The following is an 18,718-nucleotide window of genomic DNA, read 5'->3' on the forward strand; positions in this document are numbered from 1 at the left end:
CCCCTCTAGAGTTTCTTCCACAGACGTCAAAAGTAAAACCCATGCGTAAGTTCATTGACCTAAGTTTACCCGATATAGCACTAAACTGCATCATGTATATCATTATAGTAGTTCAATACCGATAAAACGGCAGAACCAACTGCAGTTTAGACCATTCTTTGTTAGAGTGGAAATGGGGATTTTTGAGAGAGCGAGAGCATAATTCAAATTTCCGTGCATGACGTAGAGTTTACCAGATGGTATATGAAGATAAGGAGAGCTCAGCTCAGCTCTGAGGAAAGTCACTCATTAAAAAGAATAACCTCTTTCCAAAAATGGCGGGCTTCGGTACTTTTATGTGAAAAAATATTTAAAACTATCATGATCTTTATCATCAACGATCAAAGTTGCGATAGTATCTGATTATTGATTAGTTGCCATTCATCATCGTCACCATGCATCTTTAAACATTTATTATTCTTATGACACGATAGCCGCCATAATACTACCATCTAGGCCCCTATATAGTTATTACTTGGTTCACCAAGACTCAGTGTAGCATTTCCTTTGTTCATACTGAAGTTATTGAACGTTTATCATTTTGTCCTGCATGCACCCAATGAATGTAAAATCATAAATCTAATTTATTTACTAATTGATATGATATAATAATAATAATAATAATAATAATAATAATAATAATAATAATAATAATAATAATAATAATAATAATAATAATAATAATAATAATAATAATAATAATAATAATAATAATAATAATAATAATAATAATAATAATAATAAATAATAATAATAATAATATTAATAATAATAATAATAATAATAATAATAATAATAATAATAATAATAGTATTACTAGCCTAATAGTCCACTCCAAATTTTATTAAACCGAAACGGAAATACGGCGTGATTTGAAACATAATAATTTTGGTTTATAATCGTAGACATCATTACCAGAGTTGTATTAGAAAACGTAACAATCGACCGGACCAAATCTAATTGATGTTTCCACTTTCAAAGAAAAACTCTTGATGACTACCAAGCATTACACAGACAAAAAAAAGAGCGATCTAGTACATTTATCTTTTTTTAACTGTTTTATTCATATTAGTGAAGGCACCTTACGGAATTTGAATGTAATGTGGTGCAAACAATTTGAGGGTATTGTAAAAAGCTGTATTAAATCGGCATGTTATTCTGGCTACAAAATGAACAATTTTCTCTGTTCCTCCGATAATAAATGGTGCACCAACTCCCTGACACCATTAAAGCATTTCATCACGATCATTGGTTAAACATTCCGGCAAATGAAATTCAAAATTCAAAAGATATCGAAATGAGCCAACTTACCAATTGCTTTCTCCAAGATTTAAATCGGACGAAATACTCTCAAATCGGCACTCGCGCTATACTCCACCTCGCTGTATGCTAAGTCACTGCAGTGTTTCAACCTGCTCTAAGATCCAGGCATCCAAATGGAGCCCTCGCTCGATCAGCACATCCTTTTCTACTTAACGAGGAAGACAAGCCAGATCAGTGCTGGCATCCACTTGTTCCATGCGTCATTCGTTATAATTCGACAAACGTATACGTTGCTCTTGAGATCAGAAACGAGATGGTCACGTAGAGAAGATGATTTGAACATGACTTTGCGCTTTCTTTCTTTTCCTTTTATTTTCTTTTCTATTTTTTTCTTTCATCATCCCCCCTTTGTTTCTTTACTTTTTTCATTTGTTTGCCTGTTTGTTTCTTTTATCTTCTTCTCTGTTTTTTTGTTTTTGTTTTTGTTGGTTGTTGGTTGTCTATCATTTTGTTCAATTCATATTCGCCCTATACTAGATATTTGGTAATTGTACATTGTAATTGAAGTTTTAAAAAATGTACTGAAGTGATGGAAACATGAAGACAGAGGCGTTAGCGTGGGACTGTAAACATACAGGAGGGGGAGGGGGCTGACAGGCTTACTCTGTTGAGAAAATGCGAGGGGCGGGCGATGGTCTGTTATGATTTTGTTTTCAACTCAGGCCTAGTTTGATAAATCTGACCAGGGATATGTGAGTTTACATATCCCTGATCTGACTTAATTTTTTGTTTCACTTGACGTATCTCATGAATAAAAATACAATCAATTTTCATGTACCATTTTGATCTTTTTAATTTTTCTCAGGTTCTAGAATTCAGATAATCACTATTATCAAAGCTTCGGGTGAATGCCCGGGATTATTACGAGCATCGTTCTTCTAGTTGCGTGGTTCCCTGACAACTCAGTCACACCGCAAACCCCAATCCCAAAACCGACCAATACCCATTCAGGTTAATGTATTATTTTATTCGGCCCGTTCTCGGTCTCGTGTCAATCTCATTGGTGTGGCTAAGGTATTTCGGTGCACCCAAGCCACGCTGTCAACTATGGTGGCCCTGAAGGGACATCGCGAATAGACTAAATCGTGAAAAATATGCGATAAAATTCACGATATCGTCAATTTTATCGCATATTTTTCACGAAGAAATTCACGAAATTGACGATATCGTGAACTTTATCGTGAACTTTTCACGATGAAATTGACGATATCGTGAATTTTATCGTGAAAAGTTCACGATATAAAGTTCACGATATCGTCAATTTTATCGTGTACTCTATCGTGTACTCTATCGTGTACTCTATCGTGTACTCTCCTGACGGGCGCTTCGTAAACAAAACCAGCCCTAGCTGGGGGAGACAGAGAGAAGGAAAAAGGGGAAAGGGAAAGAGAAGATAAAAGGAAAGAAAGAATAATGAGAAGAAAAGAGGGAAACGGGGGGGGGGGGGCGAAGGGCTCTTGCCTCCTCCTCACTCCCCCCCGCCAAAAAATAAATAAGGAGAGAGAGAAGGGAAAGGGAAAGAGAAAGAAAATATAAAAGGAAAGAAAGAAGAGGAAGAAGGAAAGAGGGAAACGGGGGAAGGGCGAAAGGCTCTTACCTCCCCCCCCCCGCCAAAAAAATAAATAAGAGAGAGAGAGAGAGAGAGAGAGAGAGAAGGGAAAGGGAAAGAAAGAAGAGGAATAAGAGGGAAACGGGGGAAGGGCGAAGGGCTCTTGCTTCCTCCCTCCCCACCCCCCGCCAAAAAAATAAATAAGAGATAGAGAGAGAAGGGAAAGGGAAAGGGAAAGAGAAGATAAAAGGAAAGAAAGAAGAGGAAGAAGAAGAAGAAAAGAGGGAAACGGGGGCGAAGGGCTCTTGCATCCCCCCGCCCAAAAAATAAATAAGAGAGAGAGAGAGAGAAGGGAAAGGGAAAGAGAATAAAAAAGGAAAGGAAGAAGAATAAGAAGAAAAGAGGGGCTCTTGCCTCCTCCCCCCCTACCGCGCCAACAAATAAATAGGAGAGAGAGAGAGAGATAGAGAGAAGGGAAAGGGAAAGGGAAAGAAAATATAAAAGGAAAGAAAGAAGAAGAAGACGGAAAGAGGGAAACGGGGGAAGGGCGAAAGGCTCTTACCTCCCCCTCCCCCCTCCCGCCATAAAGGGAAAGAGAAGGGAGAGGGAAAGAAAATATAAAAGGAAAGAAAGAAGAGAAAAAAGAATAAGAAAAGAGGGAAACAGGGGCGAAGGGCTCTTGCCTCCTTTTTTTTCTTTCTTTTCCTTTCTTTCCTATTCTCCCTCTTTTTCGTTTTTCTCTTTCTTTCTTCTCTTTCCCTTTCCTTCTCTCTCTCTCTCTCTCTTATTTATTTTTTGGCGGGGGGCGGGGGGACGAGGCAAAAGCCCTTTGCCCCCGTTTCCCTCTTTTCTTCTTCTTCCTCTTCTTTCTTTCCTGTTATCTTCTCTTTCCCTTTCCCTTTCCCTTTCCCTTTCCCTTCTCTCTCTCTCTCTGATTTATTTTTTGGCGGGGGGGGGGGGGGGGGGAGGGGGGGGGGGCAAGAGTCCTTCGCCCTTCCCCCGTTTTCCTCTTTTCTTCTTCTTCCTCTTCTTTTTTCCTTTTATCTTCTCTTTCCCTTTCCCTTTCCCTTCTCTCTCTCTCTCTGATTTATTTTTGGCGGGGAGGGGGGGGGGGGGGGGAGTGAGGAGGAGGCAAGAGCCCTTCGCCCCCCCCCCGTTTCCCTCTTTTCTTCTTATTACTCTTTCTTTCCTTTTATCTTCTCTTTCCCTTTCCCTTTTTTCCTTCTCTCTGTCTCCCCCAGCTAGGGCTGGTTTTGTTTACGAAGCGCCCGTCAGGAGAGTACACGATAGAGTACACGATAGAGTACACGATAAAATTGACGATATCGTGAACTTTATATCGTGAACTTTTCACGATAAAATTCACGATATCGTCAATTTCATCGTGAAAAGTTCACGATAAAGTTCACGATATCGTCAATTTCGTGAATTTCTTCGTGAAAAATATGCGATAAAATTGACGATATCGTGAATTTTATCGCATATTTTTCACGATTTAGTCTATTCGCGATGTCCCTTCAGGGCCACCATAGTCAACAGCCCCACCGCTAGACCGGTACTAACTGATATGGTGATTCAAACAGCTGATTACACGCTCAGGAAACAAACAGGAAACCCATGCCCCCTGCCAAACCGAGGTTGACCTCCATCAACAGTGCCTCATCGAGAGAGATAGGATAATAGTAAGTCCGGTGGGGAGGGGGAGGGGGTAAGGGAGCTATTGGTGGGGATATGAGCGTTCTAGCTAGGGGCTGGAGGGGTAAGGGTGATGGGGGTGGGGATGATCCTTACTTGAGTATAATGATGCTAGAGATGTATTATTTTCACCCAATAAGAGGCTAGGTTCGCTCTGTCGATTAACATACCAGCTTAGCCTAGTTTCTATAAAAACATGACATGGACATTGGTTGAAGTATTTGGGAGATATAGTGGTTGAGTGAGAGAGGGGTAAAGAGAGAGAGAGAGAGAGAGAGAGAGAGAGAGAGAGGGAGGGAGTTGGGGGAGGTGGAGGGAGGGCGAGAGAGAGAGAGAGAGAGAGAGAGAGAGAGAGAGAGAGGGAGACAGATAGAGGGAGAGAGAGAGAGAGAGAGAGAGAGAGAGAGAGAGAGACAGAGAGAGAGAGAGAGTGAGAGAGACAGAGAGAGACAGAGAGAGAAAGAGAGAGAAGAGAGAGAGAGAGAGAGAGAGAGAGAGGGGGGGGGGGGGGGGGGAGAGGCTTAGATTGTTCGGGGGAAATGACGTCAACTCCCGGGAAAAAATCTAGCATTGCATTTATTGACTTATATGATATATATATATATATTATATTTTATCAACCTTCTTGTGAAGAAAGTACGATGTGAAACTAGTATATACTTTTTTTGCGAAATAGGAGGAATTCAATGTATAACTTTTACAAATGAAGGGTAGAATGTTGGGAAGTGGTACGTTATTTTTTGCCATTCCCGGTTATGTTATTTTGACTTTTGCACTCAATTACATATGGAATTTGTTATCCATTGTCAGAAAAAAAAAAACGGGAAATTATACTATCTGTTTGGATTTTAATCAATCAAATTTGAATTTAATTTAATTTAATAAATAAAATGAAATGAAAAATGAAATGAATTGTAATGTAATTTGATTTGATTTAATTCTTGTAGCACCCCTCCATTTATCTTGAAAGTAACTAGGACCACACTGCTATTCAAGAGGGCTAATATGGGATCTAAGTTCATGCCTCAATTGAATAATTCCTGATCTGTATTTCCTTCTTTCGATAAATTGATAGTCCAAATAGACCTAAAAGCATTGAAAGGACTTTGTATGAAGTTGAATACAAAGAAAGTAAGTTCAATAGACGTTCTAGGAGATCCCTCAGGAATGCTTGATTTCTTGTTCGAGGGAGAAAAAATAAAAAAGAGAATCAAGCCAAGCAGGCGCGTACGCAGGGGGGGGGGGGGGGGGGGGGGGTTAACCTCTCCTTTGACCCTTTTGTAATAATTAAAAAAGAAAAAGAAAAGAAAATCTAATGGATGACCTAAAAAAGATGACCTTACCCCCCCCCCCCCCCAAACGGAACGGAATGTCGATCGGTCAAATTTTGGAATTTCGGGACCCCCCCCCAAAAAAAAATGTCCTCTTATTCCCCCCTCCCCCTCCCCCTCCCCCCTCCCCCTCCCCTCCCCCCCTCCCCCCCTCCCCCTCCCCCTCCCCCTCCCCCCTCCCCCTCCCCCCCTCCCCCTCCCCCCTCCTCCCCTCCTCTCCCCCCCCCCCCCGCTTATTCAGCGGCTGGCTGAGCCGTTGCGAAATTTTTGGGACCAAAAAAAAAAAAAATGTCTTCTTACCCTTTCTGTACCCGGTACCCTTGATTGATTAGAAGTATGTTACATGAATAATTCGCTGCCTTGAACAAAGGCTAGAGCATAAAGATCATAAAATTGAAAGAGTCTTTGGTCAACGGCGCGGCATTAATCGAGAGATTTTGAGGAGAAAAGAGCAATATATCAAAGGTATTTATGAAATTCATGCATTGAATGAATACATGACACACTTGAAAATGTCTAACATCCGAAATGACTCGTGAAAGAAGAATTTGCCAATGTCACATTTCGTGTGATCAATCTTATGCCCCACATGTTGATAACTGTGTTAGCATACAATCTCTTCTGGCGGCATGTGATGTTTGCATGTGGTTTTATCACTGATAAATTTTATATGTGTGTGTGTGTGTTAGTTAGGTAGGCTTCTTTCTTTAGAGCCGACCCTACCCAAATAAGAGGCTAGCGAACGAAAGAGAAGAGACACAAATTTAGAGCCAACCCTACCCAAATTAGAGGCTGGCGAACGAAAGAGACAGAATTTTTCGGTCTAGGCCTCGAGTCTAAATGGGGAGAGGATATCATCTGGTCCTGGTCAAAAGAAGTTTGGAAATTTGTACTTGAATTATGAGATTTGGTATAAATTATTGTGATGTCGTTTTTGCTTTTCCCAAATCCAGTTCTTTGGGGCATGCAGTAGTGTTACATTGCTTTAGATTATAAGACACAATATTATGCAAGTATATTGCCATCTTGACTTTAGGGCACTTTAATTCATACCTAAATAATAATATGAATGTTTTTATGTGACTTTTTATTCGCTCTTTTCCCTCTTTAATATTTGCAGGACTTTACTAAATGTGACAGAAGGTTCATAATACAAGCCAAAGACCAAGGAGGGAGTAACAGTGATTGAATCTGGCAGAAGTTGGTTCAGTAACTACCCAAAATATTAACACTGTCTGCCCCTCACAGCTGTAGAGCCGAGGTGAATTTGCTGAGAAGACCAGTACAGCACGGCAAGTCAGGATGACGAATGAAGAAGTTAAAACAAAGGAGACCTTAAGCATTGAACCTGCTGAATGTAGGATATCTGTGCACAGTTTCTCAGAAAGTTTGATGGATAAAGAGGTTTTCTTTCATGTGACCAAGATGAAGGACTGCTTCATGTTATGGATTGGAAACAAACCAGCTAGCATGAACAACCTGGCAGTGGCCATTGATACCAAATTTGTGAGTTTAATCTCTAAATATATATTGGGCATGATTTACATAAGATGTCTACAAGAATAGGAATGATGCAGTCAACTGAATTGGAAAAATTTGTTCTAAATTATGGAATATTTAAGTACCGGTATGTGATTTTTTAAGCATCAGAAATAAATATTTAGTGAAATGGGTACATATTCAATATCCCCAAAATTTTACAGCTAATATTGAATTCATACTTTGTTTAACAACATAACAAAATATCAAATACCAAAGTGGAAATCGAAGATCATTGAAACAAATTTACAATTTACAACCTGAAATCAATTTTAAAAGAAAAGAAAAATGTTATAATCAATGATATTCATGATCTCGTGAGGCTTTACAATTGATGATCAGTTAATACGATGTTTTGGATATCTAATCTTCATAATGATAACTTAAAAATTGAAGTCAAATTTTTTAGAATTTATAAATAATTTTCTAATATTTCCACTTTCATTTTCAAACAGGATAGTGTACCCAGCAGTAGCTTGTTGATGGGTGATGTTTCAGATCTTCAGCCCACAGCTTTGGCCCAAAAATTAGGTAAGAAGAATTCCATCTCAAGTCTGTCAACTGCTTAAATTCAGAAATACCAATAATTTGAAGCCATTCCAAATGATTTGAGGTCTCAGCAACGTCTAAGCCTCTTACGATAATCTGAAGGAAAGGTACAGAATTGAAAAAGAAAAGAAAAAAAAAAAGGGAAAATGAAATATTACAAGAAAAGCTGGAAAATTTCTCATAAATAATGTAATAAATGTATGATATCAATCAAGTCTTCAAGGCTAATGTATAAAGACGTCAAGAATGTTCCTTGACGAACTTGAGTAAGATAGCTTTACTTAGCTAATCATTTTTAGAATGTGGTGAAGAAAAGTCAATTGTTTCATATACTTTGTTGAATAAAACTAAAGGTGTAATATAAGTCATATCAATGCACCTGAATGTTCAATGTTATCTTGTATTATAGTATTAATGACTGCTTTGAGAGAAATAGTTGTTTTATTACGCTCAAGGGAAGGTTAGAATTGTGCTATTCCCCGAGGCTTGCCGAGGGGAATAGCCCAATTCTAACCTTCCCGAGAGCGTATGAAAACAACTATTTCTCGAATATTAAAGCAGTCATTAATACTTTTATATGCCGAAAAAAAATAGACTAAAAAATAAAAAATAAAAAATAATTTTTTTTCTGTCGAAGGTGAGAGTCGAACTCTCGCGTACAATGAGTGATGAATCTTACACCAACGCCTTACACCACTCGGCCATCGCGCGCTGTTCGCGAGCTTGGCAGTTTTGTACAATATATACATTAAAGTGGATTGAAACCGGCTTCGGCGTGATGAATGCTTCGCAAAAGCACCCTTCTTTTACTTTTGCAATGCATATTGGCACGAACTTAGATCAAGATCTATCGGCAGATGTTGTTTTTTTGTTTTTGGAAGTTTATTTTCGTCTTCATGTCAACAATGCAAGATAAAATTGTCGGTAAGATCGATCGAGATTCAATTGTATTGAAATTACCGACCAATCCTTCGCACACATACGGTATCCTCGATCGCTCAAACCATTTTTTAACATGTAAACCTATGGGGTAACCATGGAGGCTGACCTATTTTTTTAATAACCATGGTTATTAAAAATAGTAAATGTTTTATGCATGGTTACCGGGAATTTTACAGGAACAGTTGAAGTTTATGAATGCAATTCGACCAATCAGATGGCTGGATTTCTTAAGTGAGGTATATAATAATATCTATCGTTTTATTTGTCAAGCCAAATCGACTGGCAAGCAGGTGTTCGTGAGTTGCAGCCTTCCCGTAGTAGACCAACTGATGGTATCCCTTGTTGAAAAAAGGTTAACAGACGAAATGAAAGCCAACCCGGACAAGTTTTGACACCAGAGAGCGCAAGGACTTTGAACTCAAACATTCCTCTCATGAATTCAGCCGACGAGTGGACCTTTTTTATGCCTCCGCCACCGAAGGTGGTGCCGGAGGCATCATGTTTTCGGGTTGTCCGTCCGTACGTCCGTCCGTCCGTCCGTCCGTCCGTCCGTCCGTCCGTCCGTCCGTCCGTCCGTCCGTCCGTCCGTCCGTCCGTCCGTCCGTACGTCCGTCCCGTTTGACCGTTATCACAATATCTCAAGAACCATTTAAGATTTAAACTTAAGACTCGGGAATAGTATTTATCACCATAGGAAGACGATCTGATTAGATTTTGGAGTACGTAGGTCAAAGGTCACAGGTCACAGAGGTCAACTTATGAAATTCCTTGTATTGAGTTTGTTAGCGCGATATCTCAAGAACCATTTGAGATTTAAACTTCAAACTTAAGGATAGTATGTATCACCATAGGAAGACGATCTGATTAGATTTTGGAGCACGTATGTCAAAGGTCAAGGGTCACAGAGGTCAACTTATGAAATTCCATACATTGAGATTGTTATCATGATATCTCAAGAAGCACTGGAGATTTAAACTTCAAACTTAGTGATAGTGTGTATCACTATAGGAAAACAATCTGATTAGATTTTGGAGCACGTATGTCAAAGGTCAAGGGTCACAGAGGTCAACTTATGAAATTCCATACATTGAGATTGTTATCATGATATCTCAAGAACCACTGGAGATTTAAACTTCAAACTTAGTGATAGTGTGTATCACTATAGGAAAACAATCTGATTAGATTTTGGAGCACGTAGGTCAAAGGTCAAGGGTCACAGAGGTCAACTTATGAAATTCCATACATTGAGATTGTTATCATGATATCTCAACAACCACTGGAGATGTAAAAACTTCAAACTTAATGATAGTGTGTATCACCATAGGAAGACAATCTGATTAGATTTTGGAGCACGTAGGTCAAAGGTCAAAGGCCACAGCGCACATTATGAATGCAAAAACAGCTTGTGATCGTGTTATCTCAAGAACCGATTGATGGATTCATGCCAAAATTAGGTCATGTTTGTTACTCTCAGAGCCAATGAACTGAGTAGATTCTTGGTTCATAAGGTCAAAGGTCAAAAGTCATGGGCCCATTATGTATGCAAAAATAGCTTGTGAACGCATTCTCATTAGAACTGACAGATGGATTACTATTTAACTCAGAACATCTTGCAGAGCCAATGAACTGAGTAGATTTTATGGTCATGAGGTCAAAGATCAAAGGGTCATATATGTATATGAGAAATTGCTTGTAATCACAATATTCTGAGAACCTGTCAATGGATTACCATTGAACGTGAATTCAATTTTTTTTTTCTGTTTTGGTTTGTAAAATTGCTCTATAACGGAGGCATCATTTTCGACTGCGCGCAGTCGAATTCCATCTAGTTTAACACTTGCGTGGCATCAAGACCCGACCAAATTAGCTGAAACCACTTCCCCATTCAGTTGGTGGACTGTTGGAGATGAGTCAGAGGCTTGTGTATCACAAGATGGATCTCCTTCTTCAGACATGACCTTTGAACCTGATGGGACCATGGGTGCTGTATCAAAATCGTTCATGAACTTTTCAAACAAAACTCAAGGATCAAGGATTTTGTTACTCGTCCACCAACAGAGACACTATGCATTGAGCTTGACCTGTTTATGTTTGGAAAGGAGCAGGGTTCTTTGGACAATTTATTCCACAATTCTTCTTATTTTTTTCTTCTTTATTCCACAATAAAGGTGCTCAGATTTAAGGGGGTAGCATCAGAAACCACACTCATTCTGGTATCAGACCATGTACAGTAGATGTACCAAGGAAATGCTCTGATTAACACTATAGAAAAAAACAAAAAATGTGTATGATCTACCAAAAGTGACGTGTAATTCTAGACACGATTATAAAAGGCATATTTTTTATCAATAGTGAAGTGTTAATTATTAAACATCAAATGATACAGCAAAAAGAAAATCCAGAGTAAATTTTCATCTTTTCTTGTCTGTCCACAAAGTTTGTCCAAAAAGTATATCAATTTTAAAACAAACACCATTTAATTTGACTGAAGTCTAGAATACTTTGAAATAAAAGACAAATGCAACTATAACTAATTTCAATAACACTGGCTTTCTTTATTTGCAAATAAAAGATAAATGTTCACACGGAAAAAGTACATATACATATGTATTTATTTCATTTTCCATTGTTACGTTTCAACAAAGGGCCTAAAAAAAAGATGTTGTATTGCCCTTTACGTGCAAACACATGGGTCGGTCAGTCGAAATATTTAAAAAAACAAATTTTTTTTTCTTCTCCCTCTTTGGGCTGGTATTTCTCAGTTTTGAATGCTTTAAATACAATTTTTTCTATCTGTTAACCATTTTTTTTCTAAAAACGTTAAAAAAGAAAATTAAAAAAAAAAAAAGCCGACTGTAGATTTTAACATTTTTGGGTCGGTCGCAAAGGGAGCAATACAACACCTTTCTTTTTTGCGCCTAGTGGTACACTGATAATTTTACAAGAAAGAATTGCACTAAATTTGCTCTTTCTTTTTCAATTAAAAATGGAAAGATACGCACAAAGATGTTTCAATCAAGGAGAATACATACATTTATTGGCAATAAGGAATTGAGTAAATTTCAAGGTTACATTGCATGTACTTGAACATTTCAAATTCATGTACTGGTAATGTAATAAATTAAATGTGGTCAAACATTTTAAGATAATGTTTTTATGTAATTTTGTAGACAGAAATATCTAGTTTTGATCATGATATTATATGAAGGTTATACCTTTGCACAGATCACCACATTGACTTGATTTAAGGTAACTAGAGTGTAAATTTTAGTAAATAAAACCAAAAGGAATTTGGCAGTGCTCACAATTGCTGTCTACCAGGAGTCATTTTGGAAAATACTTGCATGCAATCTTTGCTTTCTGCATAAATGTTGTGAAAGTTACTGAATCAATGGAATAACTGTTTACTTCAAGGATAATAAACATACCTGTACATTATTTTTTTTTACATTCAATAATAAATTTGTTATGAAAAATGTACATATTCTTTGTCATTGCTTTGTGCATTATTGTAAGAAAAACCACATTTCAGACATAATTTGAAAAATGTGCATTCTGCCCAAATCTTAATTTCCTTAGAAATATTTAAAACATATTACAATTCTCTTAAACTTTCATCTAATTTCATCTGTGATTTTAAAAAGCTAATCTTGAGTTGATGTAATGAAATTGAAATGATCAGTTGATGAGTTGTACAAATGGATTTAAGAATCTAGCACTGGATATAACATTCACTGAAAGACACATTTCTTATAATTATTTACACATGATCATCAGACTATAATTTGCATGTGACAACAATTTACTTTATTTCCCAGCCAACCTATAATTCAATTGGATGGCTTTGAGGGGGATATCAGGATTTTGTTCCCCTGTCTGTGTAGATGCCAAGCCACTATTTTTTCTGTAGTACACACTGCCTTGCACTGTTGTCTTCTAAAGCAACAACAATAACATTAGTGTGGAGCAACAGAGCAAATATCTTGTCATGTGAGACCACCAGTTTACCCCATAAAATGATATAGAAATATATCATCACATCACACAGCTTATAATCCAAAGATAACAAAATGCACAAAGTACTGTACAAGTAAAAATGATGTTTACTGGTAAATGTAAAATCAGGACATGAAACAAGTAAAACATGAAGAAAAAACACTGATTTTTTTCTTCTTTTTAACTGGCTTTCTGACCACAAGTTACTCCAAATGTAGTAGAAAACTAGGAAAAGATATTGGAGAAAAAATGTATGGACGTTTAATTGATCTTTGAAAGTCACCAAGCTTATGAGATGGTGATATGTAGGGAAACTCAATGATGTACACTACATTCATGGGAAGTCTTACTCCATTCATTAGTATACATGCACATTTCGGCAGGGTACTGACAGGTCTTGTGCCTCAATATGAACTTCCATTTTCTTAATTTTGCAAGAATGAGATAGCTAGCAAAATTTTTGAGTTTTTCATTGTAAAAGTGTAATATTGTAGTAACAATATATTACATGAATAATAAAGAATCAACAGACGACCTCGCTGCCCGAAATGAGGTGCCAAGAGCACGAATAGTGGGAAACTGGGAATTTCAAATTTCTCGGTGGGGGTGGGTGGCTGCAGCTTACCGGTATTGGTCTTTTCAACTTTTAACTATAACCTTTTTGAATTTGTCCACTTATGTTAAAATCAGTTTCTCTAATTTTTCTCCTCTCTATTCACGCAAAAGAAGAGATTGGATTGTCCTTTAAAATCAGTCAAAGGAAGATTTGCGAGAAAAAATAATATCTTACAATTACAAACCTACCTTAAATTATTGTTTAAAAGACAATGATTTGCAGCATGACAACTTTGGTCTTGGCAAGTTTAACACTAAAAATTGGCAATGAAAATGGTCCAACTGTAGAATATGCACTATAATGTCCAATTAAATATATGACATTAACTGAAATCTATTTCAACAAGTACATGTACTACAGTACTTTGCCTTCAAGAGTTTTGAGAGAATAAGGATAGACAAGCAATCAAAATCAAGCTTTCTGTATTTATTTAATAGCGCACCTAAATGGAATGCTTTGCTCAGCAGAACTCAGCATATAAACCCGGCTCCTGTGGTAAATCCCTTCATAACGCCATTTAAGCTTTTTATTCACTGTGGATTAAAAGATGGTAAGACTGACACAATAGGCCTGTCTATATCACACTGAAGTTGCAAATTAACTCGCTATCTTTAGACTCGGGATGTTTTTTTCCTGAAGCTCGTAATTGTGTCTTCACCAGACCGATATGCTCATCACAAACTAGCGCAAATTAGCCGGCTACTTCCTAAATATCGGGCTATTTTGGAAACATGACCAAAATTTTTCAGGATATTTTCTCGACCAAATAGCCCACTAATTGCAACTGCTGGCTGATGAAAATTTGAGATCGGGCTAGTTAAAATAGCGGTTATTTTGCAAACTTTGGTCTGACGAAGACAGGCCTACTGTTACAATGGTAGAATTACATTATATGTGTGGGTGTGACAAAACTAGATTGTTCTCTCTTTACTCCAAAATTTATTCCAAATTTCAAATTTGTTCAGAAGCCGAGAAAGCGTTGACCATAATATTACACCAGCCTCTGTAAACATTTATGAGAATTTTGAGTTGATCCTGATCATGTTCATGCGTAGCTCGTGTTCCTCTCGCTTCCACATGTGTTCTTCCAACAACCAGGCATGCTCCTCTCTCGACATTTGAATTCGAAGATCGTGCTCCCGTTGCAAAAGACGCTTCTTCAAAGTGCCGACGCTCTCCTTTCTCCTCTTGAGCCTGGCCCTGCGAGAGCCGTCTGCGTCTTTGCCGGGCTCCGACCGGTGGATGCCGCTATCCTGTATCTCGGTGGAAAGATCGGTGGTTAGCCCGTTCGTGGAGCAGCTCGAATCTTGAGAGAGAAGTTGGCTTTGAGAGGCGAACTGAGAGCTGGTCTGAATGAGATAGCCAGAGGAATGATGATGGTTCTCTTCAGTTGGGAGTGAGGATGTAAAGCTGGATGAAGGGAAAGCTTGGTTCTGCCCTACTTGGCTCTCCCCACGATCTCTGTGCACCTTGATCTGTACATTTCCCATACCATCTTGCTCACTGGAAAGCTCCTCTGGTTGTTGCGGTGTCGTAGACTTGGCAGGTGGTACTTGGAGTTGGTTTCTGTTTACACCTGCAAGATTTTAATTAAAAGCCATATTGATGAACAGGAGGAAAGCAACAGAAACAATTAGACAGATAGAGGGACAAAGAGCCTGGAGAGACAATAGACGAATTAGGAAACTAAGGCCTCTTTTATAATCATATACACGTATGAGTTGGTAAATTGCAACAGGTTTTTTATGGCATAAAATGCATTAAGCTTACTGTTTCTGTATCTCACAAGACATACCTGTAGGTAAATAATAATAATAATATTGGATATTTATATAGCGCACATATCCACCCTGCAGTTGCTATTCATTTATTTTTTTATTTTGTGTGTTGGGACAGATGGAAAGGTTGTACGTAACGTAGCTTTTTCACAGTACTTGACAGTACTGATTCAGCCAATTTGAAGCTCCCATATATGTGTAGTGATCAGAAGTTTCAAAAATTCAAAACTTTCTTATTTCTTGTCTTATTTCATTCAAACTTTCACTAGTCTACTTCTCAGATTTTTCTGCTTTAAGGATGGATTTCATTTAAGAGTGAAGGACATAGAAAGACATATATGAGAAAAGAACAATCTATTGAAGAAATTCATATGTTCTGATGATAAGTATCCTGTATTTCATCATATTAATCATCAACTGCATGTACAATGTATGCATGAAATAAACATTTGTCTTGTATAGTTTATCATCTGCTGTTAGCCAAAAGAAAGTCTTTACTCTATGGATAGGAATCATTAAGGTTGTGGGTCAAGGCTGACAATATGAAAGGAGAAAATTAAGCTTTTAAAATTAATGCTTAAAGTACATGTACTTGCAAAACAGCAAAGAGTCAATATTTCCCCAATCCCTATGGGCAATACAAATATTGGAGTAGTGGTTGAGTACCAAGGAAAGCATTTCATAATAAGATTACCTGAATTCATGAGTTGATCTCCATATCTTGGTAACTGTGACGTATCTGTTGGGGATTTGTGGATCTCCATTGGTGTTGCGGATAACTGTTGCTCAAGCCCATACAGCTCTTCCGGATCAGAACCACTCTCCTCCTTGATCTCGATGATACAATCATCTCTTGTCTCCGCTAAGGTCTCATCCACTGCAGGCTTGCTGGACGATGGGTTTTGATGATGCTGTGATTGAGTTTCTGGAATCCAACCGGATAATCCGAGGTCAGAATCTTGTGCAGGAGGCAAGCAGTGAGATTGGGTCTGTTGAACAGACATGGGCTGCAACGGTTGTATTTGAGATGATGAAAATGTCTGGACATGAACTATGGGCTGTGCTGGTGATGATTGTACTTGTTGAGCTGGACCCGCCTGCATTACGTGAGGCAGTGCTGACTGGGTAGGTTGTGTCCGAAGAGTTGAGACTGGGGGCGATAACTGTGATGAACTCATAGATACTTGGGGGACAGATATTGTTCGAACTGGGTGTGTCAGGGTGGGATGGTTATTCTGTGGTATGCTTGTTTGGGGAGTTGGCACATTTTGGGAAACAGCACCTATGAGAACTGGTGTTGACCTATTTGGGAAAGAAGATGCTGGTGCACTCAGAGGTTTGGGCAAGAGGAATCTGTGTTTGGGAACTTGAGGCTTATTACTCTGTGCCGGCTGAGATTTTTTGTTGTTAGCCATAGTACCTCTCCGTTGCACGCTACTAGTAGGTGATTGCATTGGGTTCTGTGTTACAGGAGTCCCATGGACGTTTGTTACAGGATGCGATACACCCCCAAGGACCACTGTTCCATCTAAGTGTGGCTGTTCAGGGATATCATTTTGCCTTGCATATTCAGGCATTTGTGACTTGAGGAACTCATCAACCTCTTTGTTCCTGTTGGTCATGTTGACCAGACAGTTCTTAATCTCTCTCGCTGTGCGCTGTGTCTTGATGCCCTGAGTCCTGTTGAATGTCCACATCATTTCAGTCCAAGCTTTCCTCTTGACCGCTTGCGTCTGCCCGTCTTTCAGCTTGGAGAAAACAACCGGTCGCTGCTTTCCCAGATTGAGAATCAAATTCTTCTCGAAAAGTGTGAAGTTGATCTTGCGAAATGACTGCTGCGCGGTCCCTCCTCCGGCCTTTTTCTGGAGGGTTTTGCGCATGATGTTCTGGAGGCAGGACTTCAGCTGGGCCACAGTTCTATAGCACGAGCAGGATTCGTTGAATTTTTTCATGATGAGGGCCCAAGTGCCAGACCGTATCCGTTTAACAGCTCCAGGGTGCAGCAAATCAGGAGCCTCCTGTCGAACTAGATCCAGCAAGACTTTCCTTTCTGCCTGCGTCATACCGACGAGGGCAAAGGGTCTTGTGTCATCTGATTGTCGCATCATTTTAGGGTGTCTCTTCTAAAGTCAAACCAGCTGCATCAAAAGAAAAGAAAAATGCAAATCATTGACAAACCATGATATGAAATAAATTCAGGTCATTGGATTCCAATAAGCTAGTTCACGGTTGCAGTCTGAGCATGAGCAGATAAAGGTCAATGCAGAACAAATTTTGAAATACACGGAGACGATATACTGGATACGTGCTCATGAAAGTTATGTAATCATAATGCACATTTAGTGCACTCCATGATACACAGGTGGAGAGTATTCTTTACAAGGGGAAACAAAGGCTATTTATAAAGCACCTCCATCGCTGTAGGAGTGATTATTTCAAAATGTACAAAGTGGGACCTCTTCATGTTTTGAAGATCTGTGGATATTCGGGGTCATTGCAGTAATGTGCTAACCGTGAACTGGTCTATTATGGTGTATTTACTGTATTCTAGTCTTATAGAAGTGTGAACTTGCCGGAAAAATCTGGAACTTGACGGTATCTAAATTCCTGTTGAAACACTCCATATAATACATGGCTTTTTGCAAAAATGAGACTACCCCGGCCGTACCCCTCCCCCCAGACAATCACAAATTGGCATGGAGCTACATACATACATGTACATGAGTGGATCCCCAAATAACATCACCCATATAAACCATATTATGAGTGGACCTGGGCCTGACCAATTACTAGTAGTAGTACATCCAAGGCTTTTGGAAATGGTGTAAACTTAGACTCTAATGAGCTCATTAGGCTAATTATGATTTTTAAGACAATTGCATTACTTAAAAATAAAAACTGGTGTCATAAATCAAATCCTCACCATGCAAAACCCTGGAAAAGTCATATTATCCATGTTTTCAGGCTTCCTAAACTAAGATTAGCAACATTATTAGGCCTACAAATTGCACATAATATATGCTTATTGGATTGTTATGCTAATTTGGCAAATTATACTATACCCACATGAAATTAATGTGTCGTCATTCAAAAGTGATTAACAATGATGCATTGCACCATTTTCAGGCTTTATAGATAAACAATGACAATGAAGTCCATATATTGAACATATCCTAATTAGCTCATTATGCTAATTATGATATTTAAGACAATTGCATTACTTAAAAATAAAAACTGGTGTCATAAATGAATTCCTCGTCATAGAAAACCCTTGAAAAGTCGTATTACCCATGTTTTCAGGCTTCCTGGATTGAGATTAGCAACATTATTACATATTGCACATAATTAGATGATTATGCTA

The 18,718-nt window shown here is 38.5% G+C and overlaps 1 protein-coding gene across 1 annotated transcript; it reads right to left on the minus strand.

Annotated features, from left to right (window-relative positions):
* Nucleotides 1–14,047: 14,047 nt before the first annotated feature.
* LOC100891767 lies at nucleotides 14,048–17,481 on the minus strand. Its single transcript, XM_003727192.3, has 2 exons — nucleotides 16,052–17,481; nucleotides 14,048–15,155 (listed from the first exon to the last, which is right to left on the minus strand). The coding sequence occupies exons 1-2, from the start codon at nucleotides 17,463–17,465 to the stop codon at nucleotides 14,593–14,595; spliced, it is 1,977 nt and encodes a 658-aa protein (XP_003727240.2). The 5' UTR covers nucleotides 17,466–17,481; the 3' UTR covers nucleotides 14,048–14,592.
* Nucleotides 17,482–18,718: the final 1,237 nt, after the last annotated feature.

This window comes from Strongylocentrotus purpuratus, unplaced genomic scaffold (assembly GCF_000002235.5).
Source record: "Strongylocentrotus purpuratus isolate Spur 01 unplaced genomic scaffold, Spur_5.0 spur5_scaffold_8, whole genome shotgun sequence".
NCBI classification, from domain to species: Eukaryota; Metazoa; Echinodermata; class Echinoidea; order Camarodonta; family Strongylocentrotidae; genus Strongylocentrotus; species Strongylocentrotus purpuratus.

Bases quoted from the DNA above. Each gene is read 5' to 3' on its own strand.
- LOC100891767 (XM_003727192.3), bottom strand. From the start codon at position 17,465: ATGATGCGACAATCAGATGACACAAGACCCTTTGCCCTCGTCGGTATG. The intron at 15,156-16,051 runs GTAATCTTATTA...AAAATCTTGCAG, and splicing joins AGATCAACTCATGAATTCAG to GTGTAAACAGAAACCAACTC.